The sequence below is a fragment of the Mirounga leonina genome, unplaced genomic scaffold, assembly GCF_011800145.1.
Source record: "Mirounga leonina isolate KUSES-001 unplaced genomic scaffold, KU_Mleo_1.0 Mir_128, whole genome shotgun sequence".
Classification (NCBI taxonomy): Eukaryota; Metazoa; Chordata; class Mammalia; order Carnivora; family Phocidae; genus Mirounga; species Mirounga leonina.
In genome coordinates, this window is record NW_023270320.1 from 20256926 (window position 1) to 20270693 (window position 13768).

Here is a 13768-nt window from a genome sequence, read left to right on the forward strand (position 1 = left end):
TCATAGCATCCTAAACAATCATATGGGTGTATAAATAAACTTAATTTGGGTGGGATTATTGGTAGTCAGGTTTTTAGAGTATGATAAGGGATTTTATTATTGGTTTCCCTCTAGCAGATGCATAAAGATGTACTGTAGTTAAGTTGCTAGCTATAGTTCTGATTTATTAACTTATAATAAGTAATAAATATATAATAAATAGTAACCTTTGCTTGAGAACTGATATAAAAGATCAACACTTACCTTCTTAGTAGATTTCCAGAATAAAACTCAATTATAAATTCAGGGTTTGATGATGAATTTTGTGTCAATCTGAGTAGTCTGTGATGGACAGTTGTTTAGTTCAACTGCAGTCTAGATGTTGCTGTGAAGGTATTTTTTTAGATGTGATTAACGTTTAAACCAATAGACATTGAGTAAAGCAAATTACCTTCCACAATGTGGGCCAACTTCATCCAATCAGTTGAAGACCTTAAGAGAAAAGACTGAGGTCTCCTGAAGAAAGAATTTATTTATTTATTTATTTATTTATTTATTTATTTAATTTATTTATTTTTTTTTAAAGATTTTATTTATTTATTTGAGAGAGAGAGAATGAGAGACAGAGAGCACGAGAGGGAAGAGGGTCAGAGGGAGAAGCAGACCCCCCGCCGAGCAGGGAGCCCGATGTGGGACTTGATCCCGGGACTCCAGGATCACGACCCGAGCCGAAGGCAGTCGCTTAACCAACTGAGCCACCCAGGCGCCCCTATTTAATTTATTTTTAAGATTTTATTTATTTATTTCCAGAGAGAGAGAGAGAGCACAATCAGGGGGAGCGGCAGGCAGAGGGATAGGGAGAAGCAGGCTCCCCCGCTGAGCAAGGAGCCCAATATGGGATTCAATCCCGTGACCCTGGGATCATGACCTGAGCGGAAGGCAGATGCTCAACGGACGCCTGAGCCACCCAGGTGTTTCTGAAGAAAGAATTTCTGCCTTGAGGTTGCCTTGGACCCAGGATTGGAATGTTAACTCTTCACTGGGTTTTCAGCTTGCCAGCCTGCTTTGCAGATTTCAAACTTGTCATCCCCTACAATCCTGTAAGCCAATTCCCTAAAATCAGTCAATCACTTCCCCACTTCTCTCTCTCTCTCTATCTCTATGTGCCAATGTGTGTGTGTTGGTTCTGTTTCTTTGGAGAACCTTGACTAATATACAAAGGTTGGAAAACTTTTTCTATAGAGGACCATATAGGACCAGATAATAAATCTTTTAGGCAATACAGGCCATACTGTCCCTGTCACACCTACCCCAACTCTGCCATTTTAACACAAAAATAGTCATGTAAATGAATGGGTGTGTTTGTGTTCCAGTAAAAACTTAATCTACAGGAATTGGTGGCTGGCTGTATTTTGAACAGGACTGTGGTTTACTGACCCCCATATTAAGTACTTGCCTGATAATCCATGCCAAAGAGATAAGGGAGGGTGTGTATACACACACACTTTTAAGGATGTTTTTTCAAGAAGCAGTTTGTCATCCTTTTGTATATTAGGGGTTATTACTTTGGCTGATAGTCTCAATCTTTAGCTTGGGTTTTACATGTTTTATTTTTACCCAATAGTTTCTTTAAAAAAAAAAAAAGATTTTATTTGTCTATTTGAGAGAGAGAGTATGAGCAGGGGGATGGGGCAGAGGGACAAGCTGACTCCCGCTGAGCCTGGAGCCACATGAGGGGCTTCATCCCAGGACCCTCAGATCATTACCTGAGCCGAAGGCAGACGCTTAACTGACTGAGCCACCCAGGTGCCCCCTCCCCCAAGAGTTTCTTATATACTGCAACAGAAAGTCTCACTCTTATCAATTCTGAACTGATAACTGACCAGTCAGTCTTTTCTCTGATGCCCCATTCTTTTCCTTAGAGGAATGAGTAATGAGGGAAGAGATCACTAGGTGGACAGGGCAGTAGGAAAACACAACTGGCAACCTAGTCTACCAGCTTTGCTGTGTCTATGATGGTTCCAGGTTCCAAGATGTAATCCTTAAAGGCCATCATTTTGCTCTTGGCAAACAGGACCATCTTTGATAAGGCGGGTAATAATTTACAATCCCCACTTTCTCTCTTTCCACTATAAGTGCCAAGAAAGTGTTGTGATTGATGCCTTAGGATCTTTCAACAAATCAGTCTTTGTTGCCCAGTTAGTTGGGGAAGAGTTTTAAGTTCTCAGGAATACTGGAAAGGTAGAAATCTCTAAAGCAAGATAATATCACTCTAGGCCACAGAGCAGAAAGAAGTTAGGCTAATCCAAGATAAAATTAGGCAAATAAACTTTTGAAGTGAAAATTAAAATTGTGACCCCATAATGTTAATCTGGTATATATTTAACACCATCTGTGTCTGCCTGTCCCATTCTGGGTATTAGAAATGTTAAAGGAAATTGAGCCTAGGAAACATTGAAAGGAGCCACATCAAGGTTGGTGAGAGATCTGGAAGTCATATATCATTTGTACTAAAAGAGAATATTCAAGGGTGTCTGGGTGGCTCAGATGGTTAAGCGTCTGCCTTCGGCTCAGGTCATGATTCCAGGGTCCTGGGATTGAGCCCCACATCGGGCTCCTGGCTCAGCGGGGAGCCTGCTTCTCCCTCCCCCTCGCCCCCCCCCCCCCCCGCTCATGCTCTCTCTCTCTCTCTGTATCTTTGTGTCTCAAATGAATAAATAAAATCTTAGAAAAAATAAATAAAAGAGAATATTTAAGGGAGACACAAATAACTTTATGTAAAGGTTTGCCATTTAGATTTTCTGTTTGTTGCTAGAGATTGGAAGCCTAGATACCATAAGAAGAAGCCATAAAGAGGCTAATTTCAGCAACCTATAATCCTACAATTCTTTAGAGCAATCCAATAATGGAATGGACAGTACTCCAAACCTATAGGCTCCTGTTGTTTCTAGAAACATCTAAACTGACATTCAGTAGCTCTCTTAGGAAGGATGTTTGTTGGATCAGTTAATCTTAAAAATCTCTCACAACATTACCCTCTGAGTCCAGTGCTTCTTAAGGCAATGAAATCATAATTCCAGGAAATACCACATCTTTGCTCACTAAAACTTCCAACTTTGAGATAGGCCAAAACTTCCAAAAAAGGCTAGTACAAATGGAGGAAGACCAAATGGGCAACAGAACAAGTAGACAATATAGAAGGTAGGAAAATGTCCGGGTCATTACTCAATACAGTTTCTTGTCCCAGCTTGTTTCAGCTATGTGGTCCCTAATCTAGTGTCCTCATCTACCTTGGGTGTTTACAACAGCCCCGAAGGGATAGCACTTTCTCAGGCACATTACCTGCCTCTCTCATTGTACAGTAGGGAGCTATTCGTCATTGGGCATAAGAATTTATACTTAGAGAAATTTGGCAAGAAGAGTGTGTGCCATGGACACAACATTTTATTCTTTCTAGAGAGTTAACTAGACAGTTGCCAACTTATAAAGTGCAATAAATGTCTCTGGAAATGTAGTGATCTGAAGAATACTGCTTTTATCTGAACCTCAAGTTGGAAGGCAGACTAAGAAACCGTCGATATAGGATTAAGACCCACAAGGAGCGCGCCTCATGGGTTTTGTTTTCTGTGTGGTATTCAGGGCTGAAATGCCAACAGAGCCCGGACTGAATGCAGACACCAGTCTTCCTTCTTCCCCCTCTCTCCCACAGTGCTCACCTCTCCTCTAAATGAAGTTGAACAAATATTTAAAGAATGTTGATTTGAAGGGGAGCCAAATTATTATTTTTTTTATTTTTTTTAAATTTTTTATTTATTTGCGAGAGAGAGAATGAGAGACAGAGAGCATGAGAGGGAGGAGGATCAGAGGGAGAAGCAGCGAGCAGGGAGCCCGATGCGGGACTCGATCCCGGGACTCCAGGATCATGACCTGAGCCGAAGGCAGTTGCTTAACCAACTGAGCCACCCAGGCGCCCGGGGAGCCAAATTATTAACCTACTCGAGAGTCCTATGTCTCTTTCAGGCCCTGTGTTTGCCATAATTGTCATAATCTATTACTTATCTCTTTTTTTCTGTTTATTTCTATAGTGTCCATGGAAAACGTTGGAGAACAAGGTAAGATATGTTTTATTATTGTTTTAGATATAAAATTTTAAAAAGAATTTAAAAAAATAGTATTCGTTTAGATTTGGTTGGAATTAATAAATTATACTTTGAGATTGTGCAGTCAAGGTGGGGTTAAAGACTTCTCTCAGTCTCCAGACTGAATTCTTCAGGCACTTGGCAAAGACCTCTCCCTTGAAGTGGTAGCCATTGTGCCAAAGATTCTTGTGGTTTTGAGATATAGGAATATCAACAATCTCCTGTTTCAACTCAGAGTATTACCCCATACCTGAGTCACCCATTCTGTTTGTGGAAAATGTCATTAGCTCTAGTCATTTCACACTGATTTAAGTGCCTTAATGGATTATTGAATTTTTAAGTGATTCTATGAGTATAATCATTTTTTAAAAAGAAGACAAATAATAAATGAAGAGTATCACCATTCTTTAAAAAATTGCCACACAGTTTTAAGATACCAAACATGCTGTATTTTAAATTGGCATATTTTATTCAACTGTGTCTTACAGAATTAATTTATATATTAATGTATTATCCAGAATTGATCATTGTCACTCTATACAAAATTAGTATTTTATATTTGCATAGTACATTTCAAGACTAAAACATCATATAAAGTGTGTTTATATACTTTGCCTGAAAAAAGTATGCTTTTCTTAACAGTTGTTCCATGTGATAAACAAGACACTTGGACTCCTGTTGGAGTAAATCTCTTTTCGTCCAGATGGTCTCTGTTTAATTATGTAGTCATTAAACAATCAGGGCCAACAGATTTGACCACTGCTAAGCAAAATTAGCAAAGAACTTCTCAAATAGGAACTGCTTTTGCTATTTGTCAGTGAAATGAAGTTCTTAAAGTCTGAATGTTTTAACATTTGTTTAATTCTGTGTTTCCTTACTTTTATAATTTAGGAAAGGTCGCTGTAGCCTTTTGGCCAATAGATAGGCCTGTCTACAGATGAGAGCTTTCCTTTCATGGGATATTAAATAATTAAATTATTAAAGGATTTGGTTAATTTAGAACAAGTAGATCTGTGAATAACATGATTTCAATTTGTATTTGCATATTATAATGATAATTATGTTCTTCTCATTTTAGTTGTGTGCCTGATTGCTTATCATCTACTTTTTGCAATGTTTGTCTGGTCATACTGGAAAACTATCTTTACATTACCAATGAATCCTTCAAAAGAAGTAAGTTAAAATATTAGTAGAGTTATCCTAAAGTTGGACATCAATAATATTGATGTCTGAAGAATGAATTTTATGTCTTTTTGTTAATGTTTCAAACTTACTGAGTGAGTGTACTGATTTGTTTTTATTAATGTGTCTTTTGGTAAATACTTGAATTTTCACTTGGCAAATATTTTTTTTGCACTGAGTGAGTATTGTATATCTGATATTAAATCTGTTGTGTGTTCCATTTCTACTTTAGAGTCAGACATCAGGGTGGATGGATGGATATATAGATAGAGCTGAAGGTAGACATTGCTATATTATAATTATCAATTATCATACTAACAGTAGATTCTTTGGCTGTCAACCACCAGAAACAACAACAAAATAACAATGTAACTAATCTTCTCTTACATTCAAAGTCTGTAGCTAGTCCACAGCTTCTTGCTCTGACATGTGTAGCCTCCATTTCCAACATCACCTCTTGGCCTAAGATGGATGTTTCAGTTCCAGCCATCATGTCTACCTTCCAGACAGCAGGGCAGAGAAAGTAGGATAGAGGAGTAGAAGTAAATGTCCTTCTCTTCAAGGATACTTTCTGGAAGTTGCTGATGCCGGCAACTTACTTTAGCACTTAGTTATATGGCCACATTTCTTTGTGCAGAAGGTTGGGAATGTAGTCTTTATTCTCAGTGGCCATGTTAACCATATTAACCATGTCAGAAAGAAATTGTGGATAATGGGGGAGGGCGGAATAGCATTCTCAGCTACAGAAGGTTTTAAGTAGAGTGATATGGTCAAATTTACACTTCGAAAAGATCATTCTAAGTGTTTGTTTCTGTCTTTCACCCTGGTTAAAAGTTGTTGGAGCAAAGGACTATGTCTTACTCATTTCTGTATTGTTGGCACTTATTCCGGTACATGTTTGTTGAATTGAAATAAACTTTGTTCCAGTAATAATAGTAGAGTTTTAGTTAGCCAAGTTAAAAAAAAAGAAAGAAAAAAGAAAGGTCTAGGCATCACTGCAAATTGTTCCCTGAAGTAATCTGTTTAAGAAACGCAGCTGTGGTCAAAAAGGCCAATAAATATGCTGTATGACCTGGGAAAGGATATTAAAAATAAAACCACAGATATTTGCACAGAATTAGTGGTATGCTTGGCTTAAAATGTTTTACATGTAGCCTGTTTTTCTTCTACTCTCCATTAATTTTTTTTCCTACCTTTTTTTTCCCTTCCTCCTGCCATGTTTACTTCTTTCCTATTATCTCTCTTACCCCCATCCTGATCTTAATTGTAAGTATGAAGAAGAATGCAGACTCCTGTCGTAGGTGATCTCATCCTCTCTGGTGCTTTACCTATGACCTCTGTATTGACAATTCCCAAATCTATTTCCAACTCTGACCTCTCCTGTTGCAAACTTACATATTTCCCTGCCAAACATAGCTCCTTAATCCACGGACACCTCAGACACAGCACATCAAAAGCTGAAGTCACCCCCATCCCCCTTCCCAAACCGTGACTCATCTGTTTCTTATACTGGTTAATGCCACTGCCATCCAGCTCATCCTTCCTGACATTCCAGCCTTCTGGAAGCTTGGCAGCCTTGCCTGGAATTCTCCCGCTTCCTTGTCCCTCCCCCAACATCCAAATCCTGCTGATATTTTTATTTCCTAATTTTTCTTTTTTTGTTCCAACAACCCCCCTTTTCTTCCTTTCTTTCTTTTTTTCATACCATTACCCTAATTCGGGGTCTCAATCATCTCTTTTGTCTGAGACATTGCAGTCTCCCATTTGGTTTCACTATTTACAGTCTTGCCTACATTCCCTTCCCAGAGCCCTGCAAAATTTCATCCTTTACCCCAAAACTGGAGGTCTAAAATCAACTTTAACTCTTCCCACTCTACATCTGAGAGCCCTTTCAACCAGTTTCCCTATTCTGTGTATTTTCAACATAGTATCCAGGGATCCTTTCAAAACATAAGACAGATCATATCATTCTTTTGCTCAGAACTTTCCTTTGATATCAGAGCTCACTCAGAGTAAAAACAATTCTCTACTGTCGCTTAAAAGGCTGCGCATGCCCTGCCCCCACACCACCTTTCTGACCCTCTTCAGTGCTGCCTTAGTCACATTGGTCTCCTTGCCCATAGGTCAGTAGGCATGTTTCTCCCTCAGGGGTCTTGAAACCTGGTATTTTTCCTTGATCTGGAACATTCTTCCCATAGGTAACTGTGTGGCCAGGTCCCTTACTTACTTCCTATCTCTATGTCTCTGTTCAAATGATACCTTCCTTATCTTTAAGGCTTTCCATGACCACTCTGTATAAAATGGTAAAATCCTATCCCCGGAATTCCCTATAAACCTTAACCTTGCTATATTTTCCTCCATAGCATAGCATTTTATAACTCATTCCATATTCATTTTTTATATTATTTCTAGAATGTAAGCTCTGCAATGGCATGAACTTTATCTGTTTTGTTCACTGACCCATCGCTAGTACCTAGAGCAATATCTGACCCATAAAAGGTACTCAGTAAGTATTTGCTAAATGATTCAACGTAGAGCGGAAGCTGGTGTGTACAGATGCAGGTTTGTGTTTATAGCTTTGGCAGAAGTTGAAGTAACTTCTAATTTCTCCCTAAAAGTATATGTGAGATCATTGGCTACGAATGGGAGGGAGGTAGGTTGACTGAGGTTGGGGAGAGCAGATGTTCAAAATAGTGGTTGGAGAAAGTGAGTGGGAAAGTAAAATGAAAAACACAGAAGAAATGACACAGTATTGAGGGAACAGTTGAGATTGAGGACAGTGATTTATTCCTGTAGCAGGCTTTGTTGGTGATTTTTCTACAAAAAAACCCTCCATACCCTTTATTCAATTCCTACAACTGTGTGAGATAGATACTGTTTATTACTGTTTTACAAATGGAACAGTAGGCTCTGAATGTTGGCTAAGCATCCCAGGGCATCTAAAGCTAGTGTGTGGCAGAGCTAACATTCAAAGCAAAGTTGTTCTGACCATCAAGCCTACACTCTTCCCAGCATACCATGCTCTAGTATGGAAAGTGCACATCACAGTTGGGGGCAGGGGTGCAGCCAGGACGTCAGTTGGAGCTTGGGGAAAAAATAGCAGCACTTCCATTTATAAATTATGTTTTTAGTGTTTCTTTTTTTAAAATTAAGTTACATATATAAGGCATAGAAATTTATAGAAATATATATGAAATATATAAAAAATATATAAAGTATATATATACACTTCATATATAATAGCTAATAATAAATATATAAATAAATATGCATATCAGTCTCAAATTATTTTTTTACTGATGGGTCCATGATCAGAAGAATTTGGAGACCATTATTATGAAAGAAAGAGTCCTGACTTGCTGGCTAAGAATCTTGAGTTATTCCATTAACAAAATGCAAGATCTCACCCTAATCTTTCAATTGGTCAGCAGCCAGAGACCCTCCCATTGTAAAATGAGGGATCCTTGTTAATTAAATTGACAATAAAGTGCTCTCAACTGCTAAAAATCTTAGAAAAATGGGACTAAAATAGCAGGAGAAGTGGGTAGTATAAGAAAATAATTTGGGCGCCTGGGTGGCTCAGTTGGTTAAGCCTTTGGCTCAGGTCATGATCCTGGAGTCCCGGGATCGAGTCCCGCATCGGGCTCCTTGCTCAGCAGGGGGTCTGCTTCTCCCTCTGACCCTCTTCCCTCTTGTGCTATCTCTCATTCTCTCTCTCAAATAAATAAGAAATAAAAAAAATCTTTAAAAAAAAAGAAAAAAGAAAATAATGTTAATATTTTCTTGTTACTATTGAGAGAATGCTAAGAAATCTGAAAATAAAATTTACCTTTTTATATAACAGGATGGTTAAATTGCTAATAGTTTTTCAATTTATGAGATTTTCTCGCATGAAAGTAAGATAACCATACTAAATTATACTTTGAAAATGGAGACTAAACAAAAAGAGAAAGGAAAAAAAAAATCACTCCATGCTAATATAGCCAGTTTACATGCTGAATTTCTTTTGAGTTATTTTTCCTAGTTGTATTCAACATGCACATATTCTAGGTTTTTTTTTCCCCCACATAGTAGTCCATCATTGGTTTACGGTCATTTTTAATAATGGCATATTTTTCTCACTGAAATATGTAAAAATTTACTCTGTCACATCCCAAGTTGGAATTTTAGGCTGATCCCAACTTTTTGTATTACAGATAATTTTGTTAACATGTTTGTACATGTTTTGTACACACTTTTTACCTATGTTTTGGAATATTTCCTTAATATAAATTCTCAAAAGTCAAATTACTAGATCAAGGAAATTTAAGTCACTTTGCCAAATTGTTTGAAAAGAAAATGATCACAAGTTACAGTGCCAACAGTTTTATCAGAACTTTGGCTTTGCATGTTGTCATTAAGAAAGCCGTTGGTTGCCAAGTCAGTGGGCAAGACTGTTCTATGTTTTAAGTTGTACATTTTAGATACTGATAAATTGTGTGTTCCTTTTTGTCCTATGTGAAAAACAACTAGCAAAAAATACCATTCTGTGAGTTTTCTATTTGTTAAATAGATTTCAGGTTTTTTTTCTTAATTTGTATATCCTCTTAAAATTATACTCTTCTTTAACCTGAAAACTCTGATTTCAGATCTTGGTTTCTAATATCATTCTCTAGGTAAGGAAGGAGGAATCCTTGGAGAAATGGCTGATTCTAGAACTAGGGCAGGAAATAAGAGTGTGGGTGGAGGGATGGGTGAAATAGATAAAGGGGATTAAGAGTTAGAAACTACCAGTTATAAAATAAATAAGTCACAGAGATGAAAAAAGTACGGCATGAGGCATATAGTTAATAGTATTGTAATAATGTTGTATGGTGACAAATGGTGACAACTCTTAACATGGTGAGCACGGAGTAATATACAGAATTGTTGAATCAATATGTTCTACACCTGAAACTAATATAACATTGTATGTTAATTATGCTTAAATAAAAAGTAAAAATTAAAATTAAAAAAGATGAACCAGAATATCTTACAGGGATGAAAAGTAAGGTAGTGCTCACAAGTTAATAAAATAGAGTACTTTCTTGACTTATGACGGGTTTACATCCTGATAAACCCATTGTAAGTTGAAAATACAGTAAGTTAAAAATGCACTTAATACGTCTAACCCATTGAGCGTGATAGCTTAGCCTAGCCGACCTCAAACATATTCAGAACACTTACATTAGCCTACGTCTAGGCAAAATCATTAACACAAAGCCGATTTTATAATAAATTGCTTAATTTATTGAATACTGAACGTGAAGAACAGTGGCTGTGTGGGGACAAAAGGGTTGTTACATGGACCGGGTGTTTACCCTTGTGATCGCGTGACGGGCAGGAGCTGTGGCTTGCTGCCAGCACCCCACATCGTGAGAGCGGATCACACTGAATATCACCAGCCTGGGAGAAGATACAAATTCAGAATTTGAAGTATGGTTCCTAGTGAATGCGCAGCACTTTCACACCATTGTAAAGGCCAAAAAATCGTTGAACTGCTGTAAGTTGGGGACAATCTGTAGGTTGATGGTGGCTTATCAGGGGGACACAGAGCCAATTGAAAACTCCCAGTGACCAAAGCTAGAACAATTTGAGCAATAAAATAAACTACTATTGGATTATAACCCAAAGTATAAAATAAATATCTGTGAGTCTACTGATAAAAGTAAATGAATAAATGCATGAATAAACAGGGAGAAAAGTCTCTTTCATAGAAGAATTTCAAATAATGTAGATACTCTGCCTTTAAGAGGGACAAGAATAAAAACCCCACTCCATAAATGTAGGTTGCATGTGGTGAATTTCTTTCAAAGAGTACAGGATAGAAAAGGGAAAATCATGAGGAACTTTGGAGTCGAGAAAGCTGACAAACACTGCCTCAACCAGGTGACCGAGGTTCACGTCAGCCCTGATAGGCAATGTTGATACCATATGCCCTGATAGGATGTGATAAGAATGGCATTTTACCTCTGGGGTCTTCATCCCCCTGACAACTAATCTCAAACCAATCATGAGAAAAACATCAAATTTTAATAGAGAAGCATCTTATAAAATAGCTGGCCAGAATACTCAAAACTCTCAAGGTCAATAAAAACAAGGAACATCTGAGAAACTCACAGTCAGGAGGAACTTAAAGCGAGAGGACAAATAAATGTACTGTGGCATACTGGATGGGATCCTGGAACAGAAAAAGAAATTCAGTAAAAACTAAAGAAAACTTAAGAAATCTGAATAAACTGTGGACTTGAGTTAATAATAATGTATCAGTATTTATTTACTAATTGTGGTAAATGTGTCATAATGTACTAATATATGATGTTTAATAATGCGGGCAATTTGGTGAGAAGATATATGGGAACCATGTAATATTTTCTCAAATTTTCTATGAATCTAAAGTGTTTCAAAGTTGATAAAACAATTTAAACAAAAGAATATGCATTAATTGGCCAGGGGACTCCCATAACCTGTAGGTTGGTGGTAGGTCAGGGACATTATCTTTTCCACCCTAGGAAATCTTCCATTCTTTCAGATCTCTACAAATGTCGTCTTTCTTCAAATCTATGACATACCTTTGCACATCAAAGTATTCTGGGGGAAAGGACTGTATATTTGGTGCATTCCAAGGTAGAATTAGATGTTTGGACATCCATCCTATACGAGTAATAATTCTACCAACCTGTATTTGGTTTTCTGGACCTGATACAGTGTGTTGTTTATTTATTAATAAAAGCATTAAACATCTGAGGAGTCTTTCAGTTCTGTTACTCATTTTTTAAAAACTGAGATGTAAGGTAGCAAGCAAGTGAAGAGCAACTGACAGAAAAAATGCACATAAATGTGACCTTCATTTATTTGTTATTTGTATTCATTTGAGAGAGGACTGGTTGAAGTATAATTTTGAAACACTATGAAATTAATTGATAGGAAAGCAAATGCTGTGGATTTCAACAGAAGGAATATTTAATGTGGAGAATACTTTTTTCAGTTACCTTGGAAACTCCTAAAGATTTAACTATAACCTATCTACTAGTTTAATGCCAGTAAATTTGATATACTAACTTAGAATAATTTATATTATGTAAATTTATACTTAGAGAAAACTTTTTATTTTCTTTACCTTAATAGGTCTGAAATTTTATAGTATATTTAACTAAGTGTCATGCATATGGGAATATTATGGTAACTTAGAAATTATCTACATTTGAAAACTGGAGATTTGTTTTTCTTTTTAAAATAACCTCAGTAGGGTGTCTGGGTGGCTCAGTCAGTTAAGCCTCTGCCTTTGGCTCAGGTCGTGATCCCAGGGTCCTGGGATCGAGTTCTGCATCAGGCTCCCTGCTCGGTGGGGAGCCTGCTTCTCCCTCTGCCCCTCCCCCCATTCATTCTCTCAGTCTCTCTCTCTCTCAAATAAATAAATAAAATCTTAAAAAAAAATAAAATAACCTCGGTAGAATTGTCAACCTCTAAACATATATTTTTAATTTTTATTTCTCTAAAGAGAAAGATTTGGGCTCAAGTATCATGACCTCATTTTCAACAAATTGCTTTTCTTTCCTTCATTGACATAATTAGATCACTTTTTCAAAACTTAAATTGTGAAATATATCATACAAAAAAGAATGTATAATTCACAGTTTAAAGAATAATAAAATGAAAGTACCTAAAGTCACCCAAGTATTATAGAAAACATTATTTATATTTTTGGTATTTCCTATGTACCTTCATATTGCATTTCCCTGCATTCCTGAAGAAGTAACTACTCTCCTGAAGTTTTGTGTTAATCATTCTCTTGTTTTTCCTTATAATTTTATTATATATATTTATATATAAACTTATGTAATATATACTTACATATAATTATATACTTATATTTAATAATTTTGTTATATATTTATATATAAATATATTATTTATAAATTTATATGTAAATTTATATAAATTATATATAATAAAATATATAAATATGTATATATAAATATATATCCATCCCTATAGTGTATAGCTTTCTGGTTTTAAAATTTTATATAAATGGAATCCCATATGTTCTGTAAAAGGATCTGTTCTTCAACAGTATGGTGAGATTCTCTGTTGCACACAGCTGTGATTCATTAATTGTTCAGTGTAATATAGGATTCAGTTATGTGGATCTATCATACTCCAGCTTATTTGTTATCCTTTTGATGGACATTTGGGTTGTGTTTAATTTTTTACATTTCAAACATCGATGCTCTGAATATCCTTGTACATGTCTCCTGGAACACATTTATACTTTTTTATACAGACTTTTAAAACTGTTTTTTGTGGTGTGTGTGTGTGTGTATGTGTGTGTGTAGCCCAAACCAATTTGATTTTTCTCAAATAAGTATTTTTTAATTGGGTAGGCCAAATTGGCAGTTTACAAAGTAAAATGCATGATTAGTTCTTTCGAGTGCTAGAGAATTCAGATA

The 13768-nt window shown here is 36.5% G+C and overlaps 1 protein-coding gene across 1 annotated transcript in view; it reads left to right on the top strand.

Annotated features, from left to right (window-relative positions):
* Positions 1-13768, top strand: part of ZDHHC2 (zinc finger DHHC-type palmitoyltransferase 2) — a 76158-nt gene that overhangs the window by 24795 nt on the left and 37595 nt on the right. The window contains exons 2-3 of the mRNA XM_035004143.1: positions 4065-4091; positions 5197-5291. Coding sequence (XP_034860034.1) covers positions 4065-4091; positions 5197-5291 — 122 coding nt within the window. The remainder of the gene's footprint in view (positions 1-4064; positions 4092-5196; positions 5292-13768) is intronic.